This window comes from Dipodomys ordii, unplaced genomic scaffold (assembly GCF_000151885.1).
Source record: "Dipodomys ordii isolate 6190 unplaced genomic scaffold, Dord_2.0 Scaffold5, whole genome shotgun sequence".
Lineage (NCBI taxonomy): Eukaryota > Metazoa > Chordata > Mammalia > Rodentia > Heteromyidae > Dipodomys > Dipodomys ordii.
This window is the reverse complement of record NW_012267221.1, coordinates 24,652,048-24,667,060: the sequence shown is the minus strand read 5'-3', so window position 1 is coordinate 24,667,060 and position 15,013 is coordinate 24,652,048. Positions and strand designations below refer to the sequence as shown.

Genomic DNA, 15,013 nt, shown 5'->3' with positions numbered 1-15,013 from the left:
CAGAGTTCAAGCCCCACGACCGACAAAAAAAAAAAATTTAAGACCTCATACTTGAAATTAGGCAGGTACTCTGCTACTTGACTGTGCCTTCAGCTCCTTTTTGCCTTGATTATTTTAAAGGTAGAGTCTGTATTTATCCTTGGCCAACCTCTTACTCATGCTTTGCCATGTTGTTGGGATAATGATGTGTGCCATCATACTCGTTGTTTCAGATAGTCTCATGAATTTTTTTATATTTGGACTGGTCTTGAACCATGGTATCCCAATCTAGTAGTTCTTAGCCACTGTGCTTTGCAAAATAATGAATTTTAAATGAAGTTTTGATAAATAAATACTTCTCCCCCACTTGTAAGATAATATAGAACATTGATATCTACCCACAAAGTTTTTCTGTTATCAGAAAAGTCCGATCAGTCCTCTTCTATAGCTGTTCCTCTGTTTTGGCACCATAAATTCTCAATTATATAAATGGAATCTGTATTCTTTTGTGCCAGTTTAGCATTCATCTGTGATACTTATTCCGGTTGTTACATGTATCCTACTTTGCTTATTTTATTGTAGAGTATTATTCCATTGTGTGAAATAGACCATGATTTTTTGTCCATTTTCCCAATGATAGACACTTGATTTCTAGTATTTAGCTACTATACACAGTTTTTGGTTGGTAGTTTTTAGTTTCGCTTCTTGTATTTATAATGCTAGGGATGTATAAAGAATCTAGGGCTGGGAAGGTAGCTTAGTGGTAGAGCGTTTGCCTTGCATTCATGAGGCCCTGGGTTCCATTCCTCAGCACCACATAAGCAGAAAAAAAAAAAGAAGCCGGAAGTGTCACTGTGACTCAAATGGTAGAGCGCTAGCCTTGAGCTAAAGAGCTGAGGGACAGCGCCCAGGCCCAGAGTTCAGGCCCACGACCAGACCCCCCCCCCCAAAAAAAAAAAATCTTACCACTGAGCTGTATATTCAGCCCTACTACTTAAGTACATTATATAAAAGAACTGTTTGTGGCCATATGTTTTTATTTTCTTTGACAAATTAAAGAATGCAATTCCTAAGTCAGAGAATAGATACACATTTAATTTATAAAAAATTGTCAAATTTTTTTAAGAGTTTTATATCTTCTAGTGTATGGAATTCTGTTTCCACATTCTTGCCAACATTTGCTTTTCTTTGTCTTTTTAAATTGTAACTATTCTGTGAATATGCAGTGGTCTCTTAAGGTTTTAATTTATATTTCTTCTTGGGCTAAACTGTGAAGTCTGTTGCCTATTTTTTTTAATTACACAGCCTTTATTATCGTTCTGTAGAAATTCTTTGTATGTACTGGTTACAGTTTTTGTTAGCTTTATGTAGTGTTAATTTCTTTTTTGGCCTGTGGATTATTTAGAACTATCTTATATAACTTCCAAATACTTGAGGGCTTTTCAACCTTTTTTAAAACTTTTTTTTATTTTAATTACATTGTGACTTGGAAATGTAATCATCTTTGGTATATTGTGCTTATCATTTTTGTCTTGTTCCATTTACTAATAGATCATAGTGGGGTGTTTTGTTTATTTTTGTTTTAGTATGGGATTTGAATTCAAGTCTCCTTCTTGCCCAGCTGTTTTGTTCACTGCTGGTGCTCTACCACTTGAGTCATACCTACAACTTGGCTTTTTTGCTGCTTACCTGGATAGAGTCCCTTGGGTTTTTCTGCCCAAATTGACTTTGAACTATAATCCAGATATCAAGTAGCTGGGATTACAGGGGTGAGCCATTGACACTTAGCCATAGCTATTTATTTTGACTCACTTTTGCGAACACTATTGCTATGCTGTTTAAGTAATAAGAACTGGCAGCTTCAAGTATTAATTACCCTAGAATTCAAGGGAATTCTGATTAGTGGACATTCTTGTTGCATAACACATATCATTTTACACTTCAGTGTTAAGTGTATACTGTATTTATATACCCACATACCTAGATAAGTAAGCAGGTAGACAGACAGATCAATCTTATAGAAGGAAATTGAACTGGGAATCAAACCCAGGGCTTCATATATGGCCAAGCAAGCAGACCATCACTGAGCTATATCCTCAGCCCTGTGTCTTCTGGGAATCGTTCTTTAAGACTCGTGTGTCAAACTGAGAAATATCTTTGTACACAGTAGGTAGCCAGTAGGTTTCCTGTGGGGGATTTCTACTGAGAGATTACAGAGGGCATCTTGGCAAATGTTCAGAAACCTATATAATCTTGGTTGGGCCCTGCATGGAACCTCATGTTCAGCAAAATTTTTCTGACCTGCCTCTGCATGCCAAGCTAATCAGCAAACACCTAATGAGCCTGCACCAAAGAAACAGACCCTCTCCCAATTTACTTCATTTTCATATGTTCTCTAGGGGTGGGGAGACAAGACTTCATGAGGACTGATGATGCTGCAAAGATCACAATAATGATAATTAACTTGCTGAATTTAGAAGATTATGCTGTTAATTAGTTGCAAAATAAAGATAAGTAATAGAGCAGCAGATGGCAGGATAACACCCAGGAGAAAGAAGGTGATTACTCTGATGAGCTTTTGTGGCACATACGAAATACGAAGCTGACTTTTTCATAAATTGTTCCAGAGAACATTATCTCTTCTTTGAACTATGCTGGAGTAGTTTGTTTCTACCAACTTGTGACAGATGTAATATAATTTATTTTCAAGGGTGCAACATAAACATAGAACTTGAATAATAGATGATTTTGAGCAATTTCCTCTGAAAATGAATTGGTTCAGATTGGTCAGGGCAAGAAACCCTTAATCCATTAATTGGCATAGCCTGTGTCACTAAGATAAAAAGCTTTCAATATCATAAACTTCACCTAACTGAAAAATTAACTCTAAACATTAAAACAGTCCTCTGCCTCTTCAAAATATAGCTATAAATATAGTTTAGTTTTCTGCCAGTGTGTGTCTTTAACTTAAAATTATATATTTCCTTTATTGTCAATGTTAGAAATTATAAACCTTTTAAGTCTTATTGAAATTTTTCTTGTGTGCTTTCTACTTATTTTACTGAATACTAAAATTTTATTTACTTATATTTTTCTACTAGAAAAATTTTGGTCTCGGTATGAAATGACCAATATTTGATACTCACCTTAATTTCTTATGTACTTAGAATACTTAATATTAAGGCAAAGCCATTTTGGTAAATCTTTTGTTTAAAATATTTTCAATGAACTGGAAGTCAACAGAATTTCTGGTTTTATCTCCTCTGCTAATTCTTAGAAATTTCACTTTCTATATAAGATAGTTATTAGGCTGATTAAAAATATCTCTTCTAGCTTCAATATTTTATTTCCAAAATGTTAATTACATTTATTTATTTCCATTCATTTTTAAGCCGAAATGTTGGCTTTCTTTAACATGCTCCTGATAAACATATAGGAGAGTATTATGTGTATCCTTATATTAATTGTAAAATTTATGAATGTTATTTAATCAGTTTTCTTACTTGACTCTACTTTTTAACATACATATATTTTTGTTGTGTATTTTTAAAAATTGGTAATTCAGAGCAATGTTAATTAACCCTTTAAAGTTTCATTTTTACATTTTATACCCAGTGGCACACTTTCCAAGTCAGACCCACTGTAATCAGTGTAACAGCATGGAGCAGACATTAGTGCTTCCTCACTGGATGAGTACTGTATACCCTAGGGCAGTCAAGGGAGATAATGAGTGAATACTGATGTTGCTTTTAAGTGTTCTATAAGGTAGTAACTTGCCCTACTAAAGATTATTCAAGAGAGTGGTGTTTATGTACTTCAGACTCCCCTATGTGCAGTTACTGTATTTCATTAATTCTAAGAGTTAAGCTCTTCGCTATAAAACTTTAAATGCTCTTCAATTCTGTGTTTTCTGCCTAAGGACTTAAAATGTTTTACCAACACATGATTTTCCAAGCCTCCCAGCTCAGTCTCTAGTTATGTTCATACACATTTTATATCCAGAAATGAAAGCCCATACTTAGATCTGTAGATTAAAGTTCTATTCATTGTATTTTTGATATCTAGCATTCTGTATATAAAAGATAAAAATTATTAATAGCTGGAGATCACAGACACAGACTGCTACACCCAGACTTCTTTGCTGAGATGAAGCCTTGCTACCTTTTACCTTTTCTGGTCTCAAACCATAATCTTCCTGATCTGTGTCTCCCAAGTACCTGCGATTACAGTTCTGAACCACTATGTCTGCTGTTGTAATGAATCTTCTGGAGCATTGAAACTGGATTTTATAATAGATTTTTAAGAGGGTTCTTCCAGAAAGGTGGAATATTCTTGCTAAATACCAAATGTTTTGCTTGTTTTTAGGTGAAAAAGTAATAAAATTCAAAGAAAGGACCAGTTGCTAAAAGGAATACAAAGAAATATAAGACAATCTCTATCTACTCTTGCTGAAGAAGCAATACCGTGGGGCTTGAACTTAGGACTTCATGGTTGTTCAGCCAGCACTCTACCACTTGAGCCATTCTTCCAGCCCTGCTTTTTGTCCTACCTATTTTGGAGATAGTTTCTCAGACTTTTTTGCCTAGGCTAGCCTTGAACTATGATCCTCCAGATCTCAGTCTTCTGAGTAGTTAGGATCCCAGGCATGAGCCGTGTATAGCTAAGATAGTCTCTATTCTTAAACAGCTTGATATTTGAAGCCAGATGCCCGTGGCTTGTACCTGTAATCCTAGTTACTCAGAGGCTAAGATCTGGGGATCACAGTTTGGTGTTAGTCCAAGCACAAATATCTGAGACTGTTATCTCCAGTTAACTAATCAAAAAACCAGAAGTAAAGATGTGGCTCAAGTTGTCATGCATATGCCCTGGGGTCAATTTACTGGTTAAATACATATTTTTTGCTAATAGCACAAGCTTCAATATAAGCCATAAGCGGGGCGCTGGTGGCTCATGCCTGTAATCCTAGCTACTCAGGAAGCTGAGATCTGAGGATGGTGATTCAAAGCCAGCCCGGGCAGGAAAGTCCGTGAGACTCTTATCTCCAATAAACCACTAGGAAAAAAAAATGGAAGTGGCACTGTGGCTCAAGTGGTAGAGCACTTGCCTTGAGCTGAAGAGCACAGGGACAGTGCCCAAGCCCAGAGTTCAAGCCCCACGACCGACCAAAAAAAAAAAAAAATATATATATATATATATATGCCATATATAATACAGTATATGCCATAAATATATAGGGCCTCATTCTAGCTATATCTATTATACTATGAAAGTCATTCAAATCTCAGTTCAGTTTAACTGCAAAATAGAACATATTAGAAAAAAATAGATCTACTTATTGGGAAAAGGAGAGACCTCTAGGTGATAAACTCAACGAGCTTTAAGTTCTAAAAGTTAAGTTGAGCCTGGTCTTAACAGCTGCAACATCAGACCATTGTCCAAGTAAATACTGCATTATACTTGGAAGCAGACATCAAATAGGCCTATATGGAAAAGTATAGGAATGAGGTAGAAGACAACAGGTGATAGTGTATGTAATAATTATTTTACATATTTTAGTTGAACAAAGCTAGTAACTTTAGCTCTTCTTCTGAAAATGTATTTAGGACAACAAAGTATAGAATCCTCTGGTAGTACTACACAAAAAGTCAAAGAAGCTTTTCAAAAGTATTTTTTATTATCATATTGATATTTGTAATAATACAATTCAGTATAATAAATGAAAATTGAATTTCAAGCAAAATGTATTTTCATGTATTCCTTAACAAGTACTGTATTTTAGATTAACCCAAAGAGTATGTTGAAATTTAAATGTAAAACAGAAAACTTTCTTATAATGCTGTTTGCATTTCAGAGATTAAAAGCTGCTTTGACGCAGCAACATCCTCCAGTTACCAATGGTGATACTGTCAAAGGTCATGGTAGTGGATTGGTTAGGACTCAATCGGAAGAATCTCGCCCACAATCATTACAACAGCCTGCCACATCCACTACAGAAACCCCGGTATGTATGTTTTTATCATTCATCACCCTGTTATCCTTAATAAACAAATACAGTGTAATCTATATGACTTTTTTTATATACTTAAAACATACTTTTAATCATGTTATTTCAAAACTAAGAGAAAGTAGATAGGGTATAAAGGTATAAGTATTTGGTACAAAAGTAAAAATAATAGATGAATTGTTAGTGTTAAGGATACCTATAAATAATTCACCTCCTCTATTATTATTTCTTCCTTTTAGCCCACTTCTTAAAATTTTTTAACAGGTTTCATATATGAGTATAAAAAAATTAAGTCAGGTACTGGTAAGTCATGCCTGTAATCCTAGCTACTCAGGAGGCTGAGATCTGAGGATTGTGGTTCAAAGCCAGCCCAGTCAGGAAAGTCTGTGAGACTCTTAAGTAACCACCAGAAAACTAGAAGTGGCACTGTGCTCAAGTAGTAGAGTACTACCTGTGAGCAAAAAAGCTCAGGGACAGCAGCCAGGCCCTAAGTTTAGGCCCCCACCACTGGCAAAAAAAAAAAAAAGTTTATTTAAAAATAAATATTTTCAGCCAGGCGCCTGTGGCTCATTCCTGTAATCCTGATGACTCAGTAGGCTGAGATCTGAGGATTGCAGTTCAAAGCCGGCCCGGGCAAGAAAGTTTATCTCCAATAAACCAAAAGAAAATCGGAAGTGGTACTGTGGCTCAAGTGGTAGAGTGGTAGCCTTGAGCTGAAGTGCTCAGGAACAGTGCCCATGCCCAGAGTTCAAGCCCCACTACCAACAAAAGAAAAAATATGTGCAAGTTCTTTATTCAAGTATCACAACTCCAACCTGTGAAAAATCTTCCTGGATCTCTTTTTTTAATTATCATTGATTTCCCTATTTCTTAAGATGCCAGGTATTCAAAACTAAAAGGTATATCATATTGTGATAATCACCTCTGTGAACATTTAAGTGGAAAGAGCTTTTATTGCTGAAGTGGTTGAGATGCAGATTTTTTTTTCTCTATAATCATTCTTGTTTCTTTTTTATTTTAATCATTCTTGTTTCTGCCTTAGTATTTGTTCATTAATTGTAAAGCATTGTAGCTTTTATTTATGTAAGTACTCTTACCTTTAAAGAAATCAAAAGACTTTTCAAGAAATATGTAGATTAGATGTATGCATTATATCAGTATTACATTATTCACATAAATATTTCTTGAATTAAAACTTAGGGAATCTACCAAAGGAGCAACTCTGCTATGTGACAACTGTTTTACTAAGAACCCTTCTCACTAATTTTAGTTTATAATTCCTGTCATGTTTGTTCTTTCTCTTTTTCTACACTAAAAGATTCAATATTTCTGTTAAGTATTTCAAAACTGCATAGCTCTTCTATATTCTGTATTTGAAAAATATTAGCACTGACACCAAAAAGCAAAAATTTCTAATTAAAGTAACACAGGTAAACAGCAAGTTTTAAATTGCCATCTAAACACAGGTATTATTCATAAAACATGAGATAAAATAGAATGTAGTGGTTGTTGTCATCTACTAAACAGTTTCACTCAGGAGCCAAGTTAAAAGTGAGTGATTATGTATGAAACTGGTTTATGGCCCAAATGTAGCCATTTGTTTTTGTTTTTTGTTTTTGGGTCCAGTCGTGGGGCCTGAACTCTGGGCCTGGGCACTGTCCCTCAGCTCTTCAGGCTCAAGGCTAGCGCTCTACTACTTGAGCCACAGCGCCACTTCCAGCTTTTTTCTTTTTGCTTATGTGGTGCTGAGGAATCGAACCCAGGGCCTCGAGCATGCAAGGCAAGCACTCTACCACTGAGCCACCTTCCCAGCCCGCCATTTGTTTTTTTATATGATCTACAAACAAAGTATTTTTCCCACTTGAAACGAGTATGTGTTTTTATTAATTTTTTTAAAATAAAAGACAAATTTACTTGTAACAGTTCCTACTCTGATAATAAAATTCACATTTTCCCCAAATAGTCCAGATCATCCCCTCCCTCGCTAGGTGAGACAGTAGCATTCAAACCCCATTCTCTACTTGGAGATACGCCATAGACCAAAGTGTGCTGGCCATAAATCTTTTATTTTTATATATTAGCTGCAGTTACTCTGGATTTGTAACTTTTTGTTTTATTGTATTGAATGGAAGCTCCATTAGGGCAGGACTTTATCCATTTGTTCACTATTGTATTGCTAAATACTAGAAAAATGCCTATATTTTCTAAATGAAATGGAATGAATAACTCAATGGAATTGAGGAGAGAAGATACAGTACACACTTAAGCAGCTTCAAATCCTCATTAGATACAAAAATAGATGATTAGTCTTTCCCGTAATGACTTAAATCAATTAAAAATACAAACCAGTGAAGGGTAAACAAAGGAGGAGGCTGCAATGCTTGATAAGAAATGTACTCATTATCTTGCCCATGTAATTGTAACCCCTCTGTACAGTATGTTCACAAAAAATAAAAAAAATGAAAAAGAAAAAAAAATAAAAATACAAACCAACAAAAAAAAAACCTATGTCTTCTGTTTCCAGTAAGAAAGATGAAAATTTATATTCTCCTATATAATAAACATTTTATGTATAAGCTCAAGGTAAGTTCTGTAAATAACTTATTATTTCTTCATCCACCTATAAGGAAAAATATTTTAAGTTTGCAGTTCATGAAACCAGTTATAGAAATATTTTCCCTAGCAAGGCACTGGTGGCTCACGCCTATAATCCTAGCTATTCAGGAGGCTGAGATCTGAGGATCACCGTTCAAAGCCAGCCTGGGCAGGAAAATCCGTGAGACTCTTATCTCCAATACACCTCTAGAAAACCGGAAGTGGCGCTGTGGCTCAAGCAGTAGAGCGCTGGCCTTGAGCTGAAGAGTGCAGGGACAGTGCCCAAGCCCAGAGTTCAAGTCCCACGACTGACAAAAACAAACAAAAAGAAATATTTCCCCTAAATAAGCATTCTACCACAGAACTAAATTCCCAGCCCCAACTCTTATGTGTATGTGGGTGTGCATGTATGTGCGTGTGCATGTGTATGTGTTTGTGTGTGTGTGTTGGTCCTGGAGCTTGAATTCATAGCCTGCAATTTCCTTAAAGCTAGCACTCTATAACTTGAGCCACAGCTCTACTTACAGCTTTTTAGTAGTTAATTGAAGATAAAGAGTGTTATGGTTGCCAGGCATTGGTGCTCACTCTTGTAATCCTAGCTATTTAGGAGGCTGAGATCTGAGGTTCCAGCCCAGGCAGGAAAGTCCATGAAACTCATCTCCAATAAACCACCAGAAAACCAGAAGTGGTAGAGCGCTAGCTGAGGGACAGTGCCTATGCCCAGAGTTCAAACCCCATGGCCACAAAACAAAGAGTCTATGGTCTTTCCTGCCCAGACTGGCTTTGAACCACGATCCTCATATCTCAGCCTCCTGAGTAGTTAGGATTGCAGACTGTATGCTGGTGGCTCACCTCTGCTACTATTAAGGGTTTTTTGATTTTGTTTTGTTTTGTAATTTATAGTTAACAATTTTCAAAGAATTGAATAGAATAAAATTTGTTTTAAAGTACACTCGGAAAAAAGATCAATGTATGATTATTTTTATTGTAATTTCAAGGTTTCAGTATTTCTACATAAATGAAAATGCTATACAGACTTTAAAACCTATCCTGTGAGATTACATTAGTGAGAATTTTTTCTATAGCATGCTTGTTTCAAGGAAGAAATTAAACTACATATTACCACATGTTCAAAACTATCCCTATGTATTTGACATTTATTTAGAAAATAGAGTAGTAGCTCTCCCTTTTGTGATACCCTATCTATCCTGCTTGACTAACTTTAAACACAAATATAACAAAAGTTATCCGTTTTTTGATACAGGCTTCTCCAGCTCACACAACTCCACAGACCCAAAATACAAGTGGTCGTCGAAGAAGAGCTGCTAATGAAGATCCTGATGAAAAACGGCGGAAGTTTCTGGAGCGAAATAGAGCAGCAGCCTCTAGATGCCGACAGAAAAGGAAAGTCTGGGTTCAGTCCTTAGAGAAGAAAGCAGAAGATTTGAGTTCATTAAATGGACAACTGCAGGTAGGGTACATAAATTTTGTTTTATTGATTTCTAATAGTTGTGAATATAGCTTCCCTCCCTGCCTTCATGTATGCGCTCTCCTCTCTTGTTCCCTTTTTTCTTTCTCTTCTCTCTTTCCCTCCCTTTTTCCCTCCTTTCCTTCTTCCTTCCCTTTCTTTCTCCTTTCATCTACTTTTCTTTCTCTCCCTTCCTTCCCCCCTCTCTCTGTCTGTCTTTCTCTCTTGCCCCCCTCCCTCTAATAGTGGACCAGACATTTTAGGACATTGTTCTATATGTATGTGGATTCTACCTAGTATGGAATCATAGTTTTGTAAATCTTTTTTAGTGCTAAAATGACATAAAATAGAACTTTCAGTACAGATACAATAAAGAAATTTAAAATAGAAATGTTTACTTGTATAGTACACAAATACCTAAACTATCTTGAAGTTTATAAAGTTGTGATAGAAAGTACCAAGAATTTTAAAATTTGAAAATATCACTAGTATTTCACTTTTGTTGCTTAATTTTGGTTTATATCATAACCATAAACTTCAGCAAGTTTTTATTTTTAAATTCTTTCATTTGAATTACAATTTTATTTTGTTTTGTTTTATTTTAAGTGAATGTAGTGCTCGTGAAAGTGCCAGATTGACAGCTTTGGAAACTGAAGGACTCTAATTATCCACAGAACAGGTACAATATGGCCAGTGGCAGTGCAAATCATTTCATACTGCCCTGCCAGTGTGCCTCAAATACATTTTAGGACCTCATATGGCATAAAAGTTCTGAGGCTTCCTCCCTGTTCAGTCTTTGGTAAGATGTCTAATGACCATATCAGGCAGCACCAAATGTATTTTCTTCCTTCTGTTCTTTTTTCCTCCCTTTTATTTTCACTATTTTGTTTTTAACATTGTGAATATTCCCCACTAAAATCTTTTAAACTACCAATTGATGAATAGCAAGTGGAAATCATTGTTAATGAGTTGTAATTGTTACTAATATAGGTCAGTCTAGTTTTTTTGTTTTTTTCCTTAGAGATTGAACCCAGAGCCTTGCTTATGGTAAGCAAGTTTGCTACCATTGAGCTACAATGCAGATTTTTTTTTAATAAATCATTATTTTTATCTTGAGATAGTGTCTTACTAAGTTGCCCCAAACTTGTAATCCTCCTACCTCAGCCTCTGGAGTAGCTAGGATCACAGTCCTGTCCCATCATGCCCAGGTAGGGCAAGGTTTTATATATTCTCAATCAAAATTGGATCTTCCTATATAGTAATAAATTTTTTTTGCTGACTTTAAAATGTTTATTCTTTTAAAAATTAGTTGTTTTTTATCCAGCTATACAAAGTTCTTAATGTTTCTTTGGCAATGGAGTAGAATGGAATTGATTCTAAGAGAGACCTCTGTTCCTTAAGTCTGTCTGTAAAATATAACCATGTTAAATATTGTCATCACTCAATAGGATTTTTATTCAGTAGTTTATACCTGTAATCCTAGCTACTTGAGAATCAGACATCTAGAGCATCATGGTTCAAGTGCAGCCTGGGCAATAAAGTCCAGGAAACTGAATCAGCAAATGCAAGGCTGGAAGGTATTATTCAAGTGATAAGAGCACCAGCTGAGAAAGCAACCAAATAAGCATGAGGCCCTGAATTCAAATGCAGGTTACTACCACAAAAAAACAAAAATCAAGATTATAAGTACTATTTATGCCTAGTACAAAAAGGACTTTTTTGGCCATGCCCTCACACTTGTAATGCTAACTACGCAGGAGGCAGAGATCTGAGGATTGTGGTTCAAAGCCAGCCAGGGCAGGAAAGTCCGTAAGACTCATATCTCCATTTAACTACCACAAAGCTGGAAGTAGAGCTATTGTTCATGTAGTAGGGTGCTAGCCTTGAGCAAACCTGACTTCAAACCTGAGGATTGGCACACACACAAAAAAAGAAAAAAGAAAACAAAAGGCTAATTTTTAGTTAGGACAATAATAATCATGTTATATTAACAGCTACTTAAACAAATATTTGTTGTTTTTAACTTAAAAAACTTTCTAAGTAACTTGGTTGTCTTAAAATTGTGTTATATAAAATCAGTTGTCTTCATTGTAGATAATATTTTCTAGTCCTACTTCTCTAGATTGTTGTAAAAATCAAAGTTAAATGAAATGTTTTTCTAAAAAAAGTTTAATTTTCAAGAAAAATTTATGAATATTTTCCTTTCTGATTTGGCCTATTGCTTAGGAACTGAAAGTATTTGAAAACTAAGGGGGTACAATATCATTTAGAATAATTTAGGTGGGACCAGTTTTCTGCCTGACCCAAGTTGTACCAGAATTAACCTGTTTAGATAAATACTGCTATTTCCTGAATCATGCTGCAGTACTATTCACCACTTACTATTAATTGCAGAAAATATTGAAAATTCAGTATTCACAATAAAGATAGCCTTCATTTGTTTGGGGGGAGTTGTTTTTATTTTTTAAGTAGTTGTATAATAGGGAGTCAGTTTCACACAGCAGATTATGAGTGCCATGCATCTTGATCAATGTCCCCGCTTCCATCACTCTCTCCTATCTTCATTTGTTTTGTATGTTTCTGTGTAAAAATCCCATCACTATAGCACTGTGCCTTTTCATAGTTTCTAATTTGGGTAACAATTTCTCGGTTTTGTATATTTTTTAGGTTATCTTTGCTTTTCTTTTTTTATCTATGCTTTTTATTGTAAAAATACTGTACAAAGAGGTTACATTTACATGAGTAAGATAATGAGTACATTTCCTATCAAGTATTGTTATCTCCTTTGTTTTTCCCCTACCATCCTTTCCCTCCCCATCTCCCCAACTTCTTCATTCCCACCCCTGCCCCCCCCCAAGTTGTAAAGTTCGTTTTCAACATAGTATCTTGTATATCTCGTTACAATGGGTCATCCTATAACCTTATTTTGTTATTTCCCTTCCCCTCCCCAAATTAGAAAAACATATTCAAGATTGAGGGCACCAGAATCAAATACAGTGAAAACAGGAGTTATACCATGGGGGAAGAACATACAAAAGAAACAAAAAAATCACATGGTACATTATAAGTACATTAAAAACTGCAAGAGGGCTGGGAAGGTAGCTCAGTGATAGAGTGCTTGCCTTGCATGTATGAGGCCCTGAGTTCAATTCCTCAGTACCACATAAGCAGAAAAAGCTAGAAGTGGTGCTGTGGCTCAAGTAGTAGAGCACTAGCCTTGAGCTGAAGAGCTGAGGGACAGTGCCCAGGCCCAGAGTTCAGGCCCTATGACCTACCAAAAAAAAAAAAAAGATAAAACCACCTATCTGTGCGGTATTTCCACAAATAAATAAAATAAAATAAAAACCACCTGTGTTTCTATCTTGGGGTTCATTTTGCTTAGCATCATCTTATATGGTCATAAGTACATAGCTTTTGAGCTCTTCTGCTTATCCTAGACATCTACGAGTTATTGCAAATAAGGGAACCATGGGACCTATGTTTCTTTGGGCCTGGTTTACTTCACTTAATATAATTTTTTCCAAGTCTTTCCATTTCCTAACAAATGGGGCGATGTCATTCTTTCTGATGGAGGCATAGAATTCCAGTGTGTGTGTGTGTGTGTGTGTGTGTCTCACATTTTCTTCATCCATTCATCTACTGAGGGGCATCTGGATTGGTTCCATGTCTTAGTTATGGTAAATAATGCTGCAATAAGCAGAATTATGCTGGTAGCTTTAGTATAGCCTCGTTTGTGGTTGTTTGGGTAAATGCCCAAAAGTGGGATTGCTGGGTCATAGGGGAGCTCTGGAGTCTTTTGAGGGACCTCCATTATAATTTCTTGATTGGTAAAATAAAGACCAGTTTCATCTATGTAGAAATTAGCTGTCACATAATTTTTGAAACTTCAGACTTTAATGAAAGGCAAATTTAAAACATCACTGAAATAAGCTCTACAATTGAACTGCCAAGTTTCAAACAATATATATACATGTGTGGTACTAGAGTTTGAACTCAGAGCTTCTTGGTTGTTTAGCTTGCTTCACTAGCACTCTACTACTTGAGCCAGGCCTCTAGCCTTTCTTTTTTTGATGGTTATTGTACAGATCAAGTCTTGAAAACTTTTCTGCCTGGACTGACTTTATACCTTGGTCCTCAAAACTTCACCTTCCTCAGTAGCTATAATTACAAGCATGAGTCACCAGCATTCAGCTAAAGTAATCTTTTCACAAAAATTAAATGATGATACTATCCTTTTAAAACTCATTTAGCACATCATTTATAAAACATACTTTTAAAATATGAAGAAGTAAAATACTTCTTGAGAAGTATTTTAAGGGGCTAGGAATGTGGCTTAGTAGTAGAGTGCTTTATGCATGAAGCCCTGGGTTCAATTCCTCACTACCACATAAACAGAAGAAAGCCCGAAGTGGCATTATGGCTTAAGTGGTAGAATGCTCACCTTGAGCAAAAGAGACTCAGTGACAGTGTCCATGCCCTGAGTTCAAGCTCCAGGACTGGCAAAAAAAGTTTTTTAAATAGATTCACAAAAAAAAAAAAAAGGAAAGTTGCTGGAAACCTAAAGGTCCATAAGGGATGAACAGAAAAAATTATAAACTATAAATTATTATGTTTACATAGAATTTCTCATAAAAGAGAAAGAAGTATATATTGCATCATGGATGAACTTCAAAACTTTAGAATTGGTGAGAGGAGCCAGAAGAAAAACAAGGTAGTTGCACAACACTATGAATGTTCTAAATGCCACTTTAAAGTAGTTGTGTTTGTTAGTGAATTTTATCTCAAATTACTAAAATGTTACGTATTTTTTGTTGTTGTTGTTTGTTTTTTGGGTCCGGTCATGGGGCCTGAACTCTGGGCCTGGGCGCTGTCCCTCAGCTTTTCAGCTCAAGGCTAGCGCTCTACCACTTGAGCCACAGCGCCACTTCTGGCTTTTTTCTTTTTGCTTATGTGGTGCTGAGGAATCA

The 15,013-nt window shown here is 35.8% G+C and overlaps 1 protein-coding gene across 7 annotated transcripts in view; it reads left to right on the top strand.

Moving 5' to 3' along the window:
* Nucleotides 1-15,013, top strand: part of Atf2 (activating transcription factor 2) — an 80,910-nt gene that overhangs the window by 51,266 nt on the left and 14,631 nt on the right. For all 7 annotated transcript variants that reach the window (XM_013029323.1, XM_013029315.1, XM_013029312.1 and 4 more), the window contains 2 exons: nt 5,831-5,980; nt 9,843-10,049. In XM_013029323.1, coding sequence (XP_012884777.1) covers nt 5,831-5,980; nt 9,843-10,049 — 357 coding nt within the window. The remainder of the gene's footprint in view (nt 1-5,830; nt 5,981-9,842; nt 10,050-15,013) is intronic.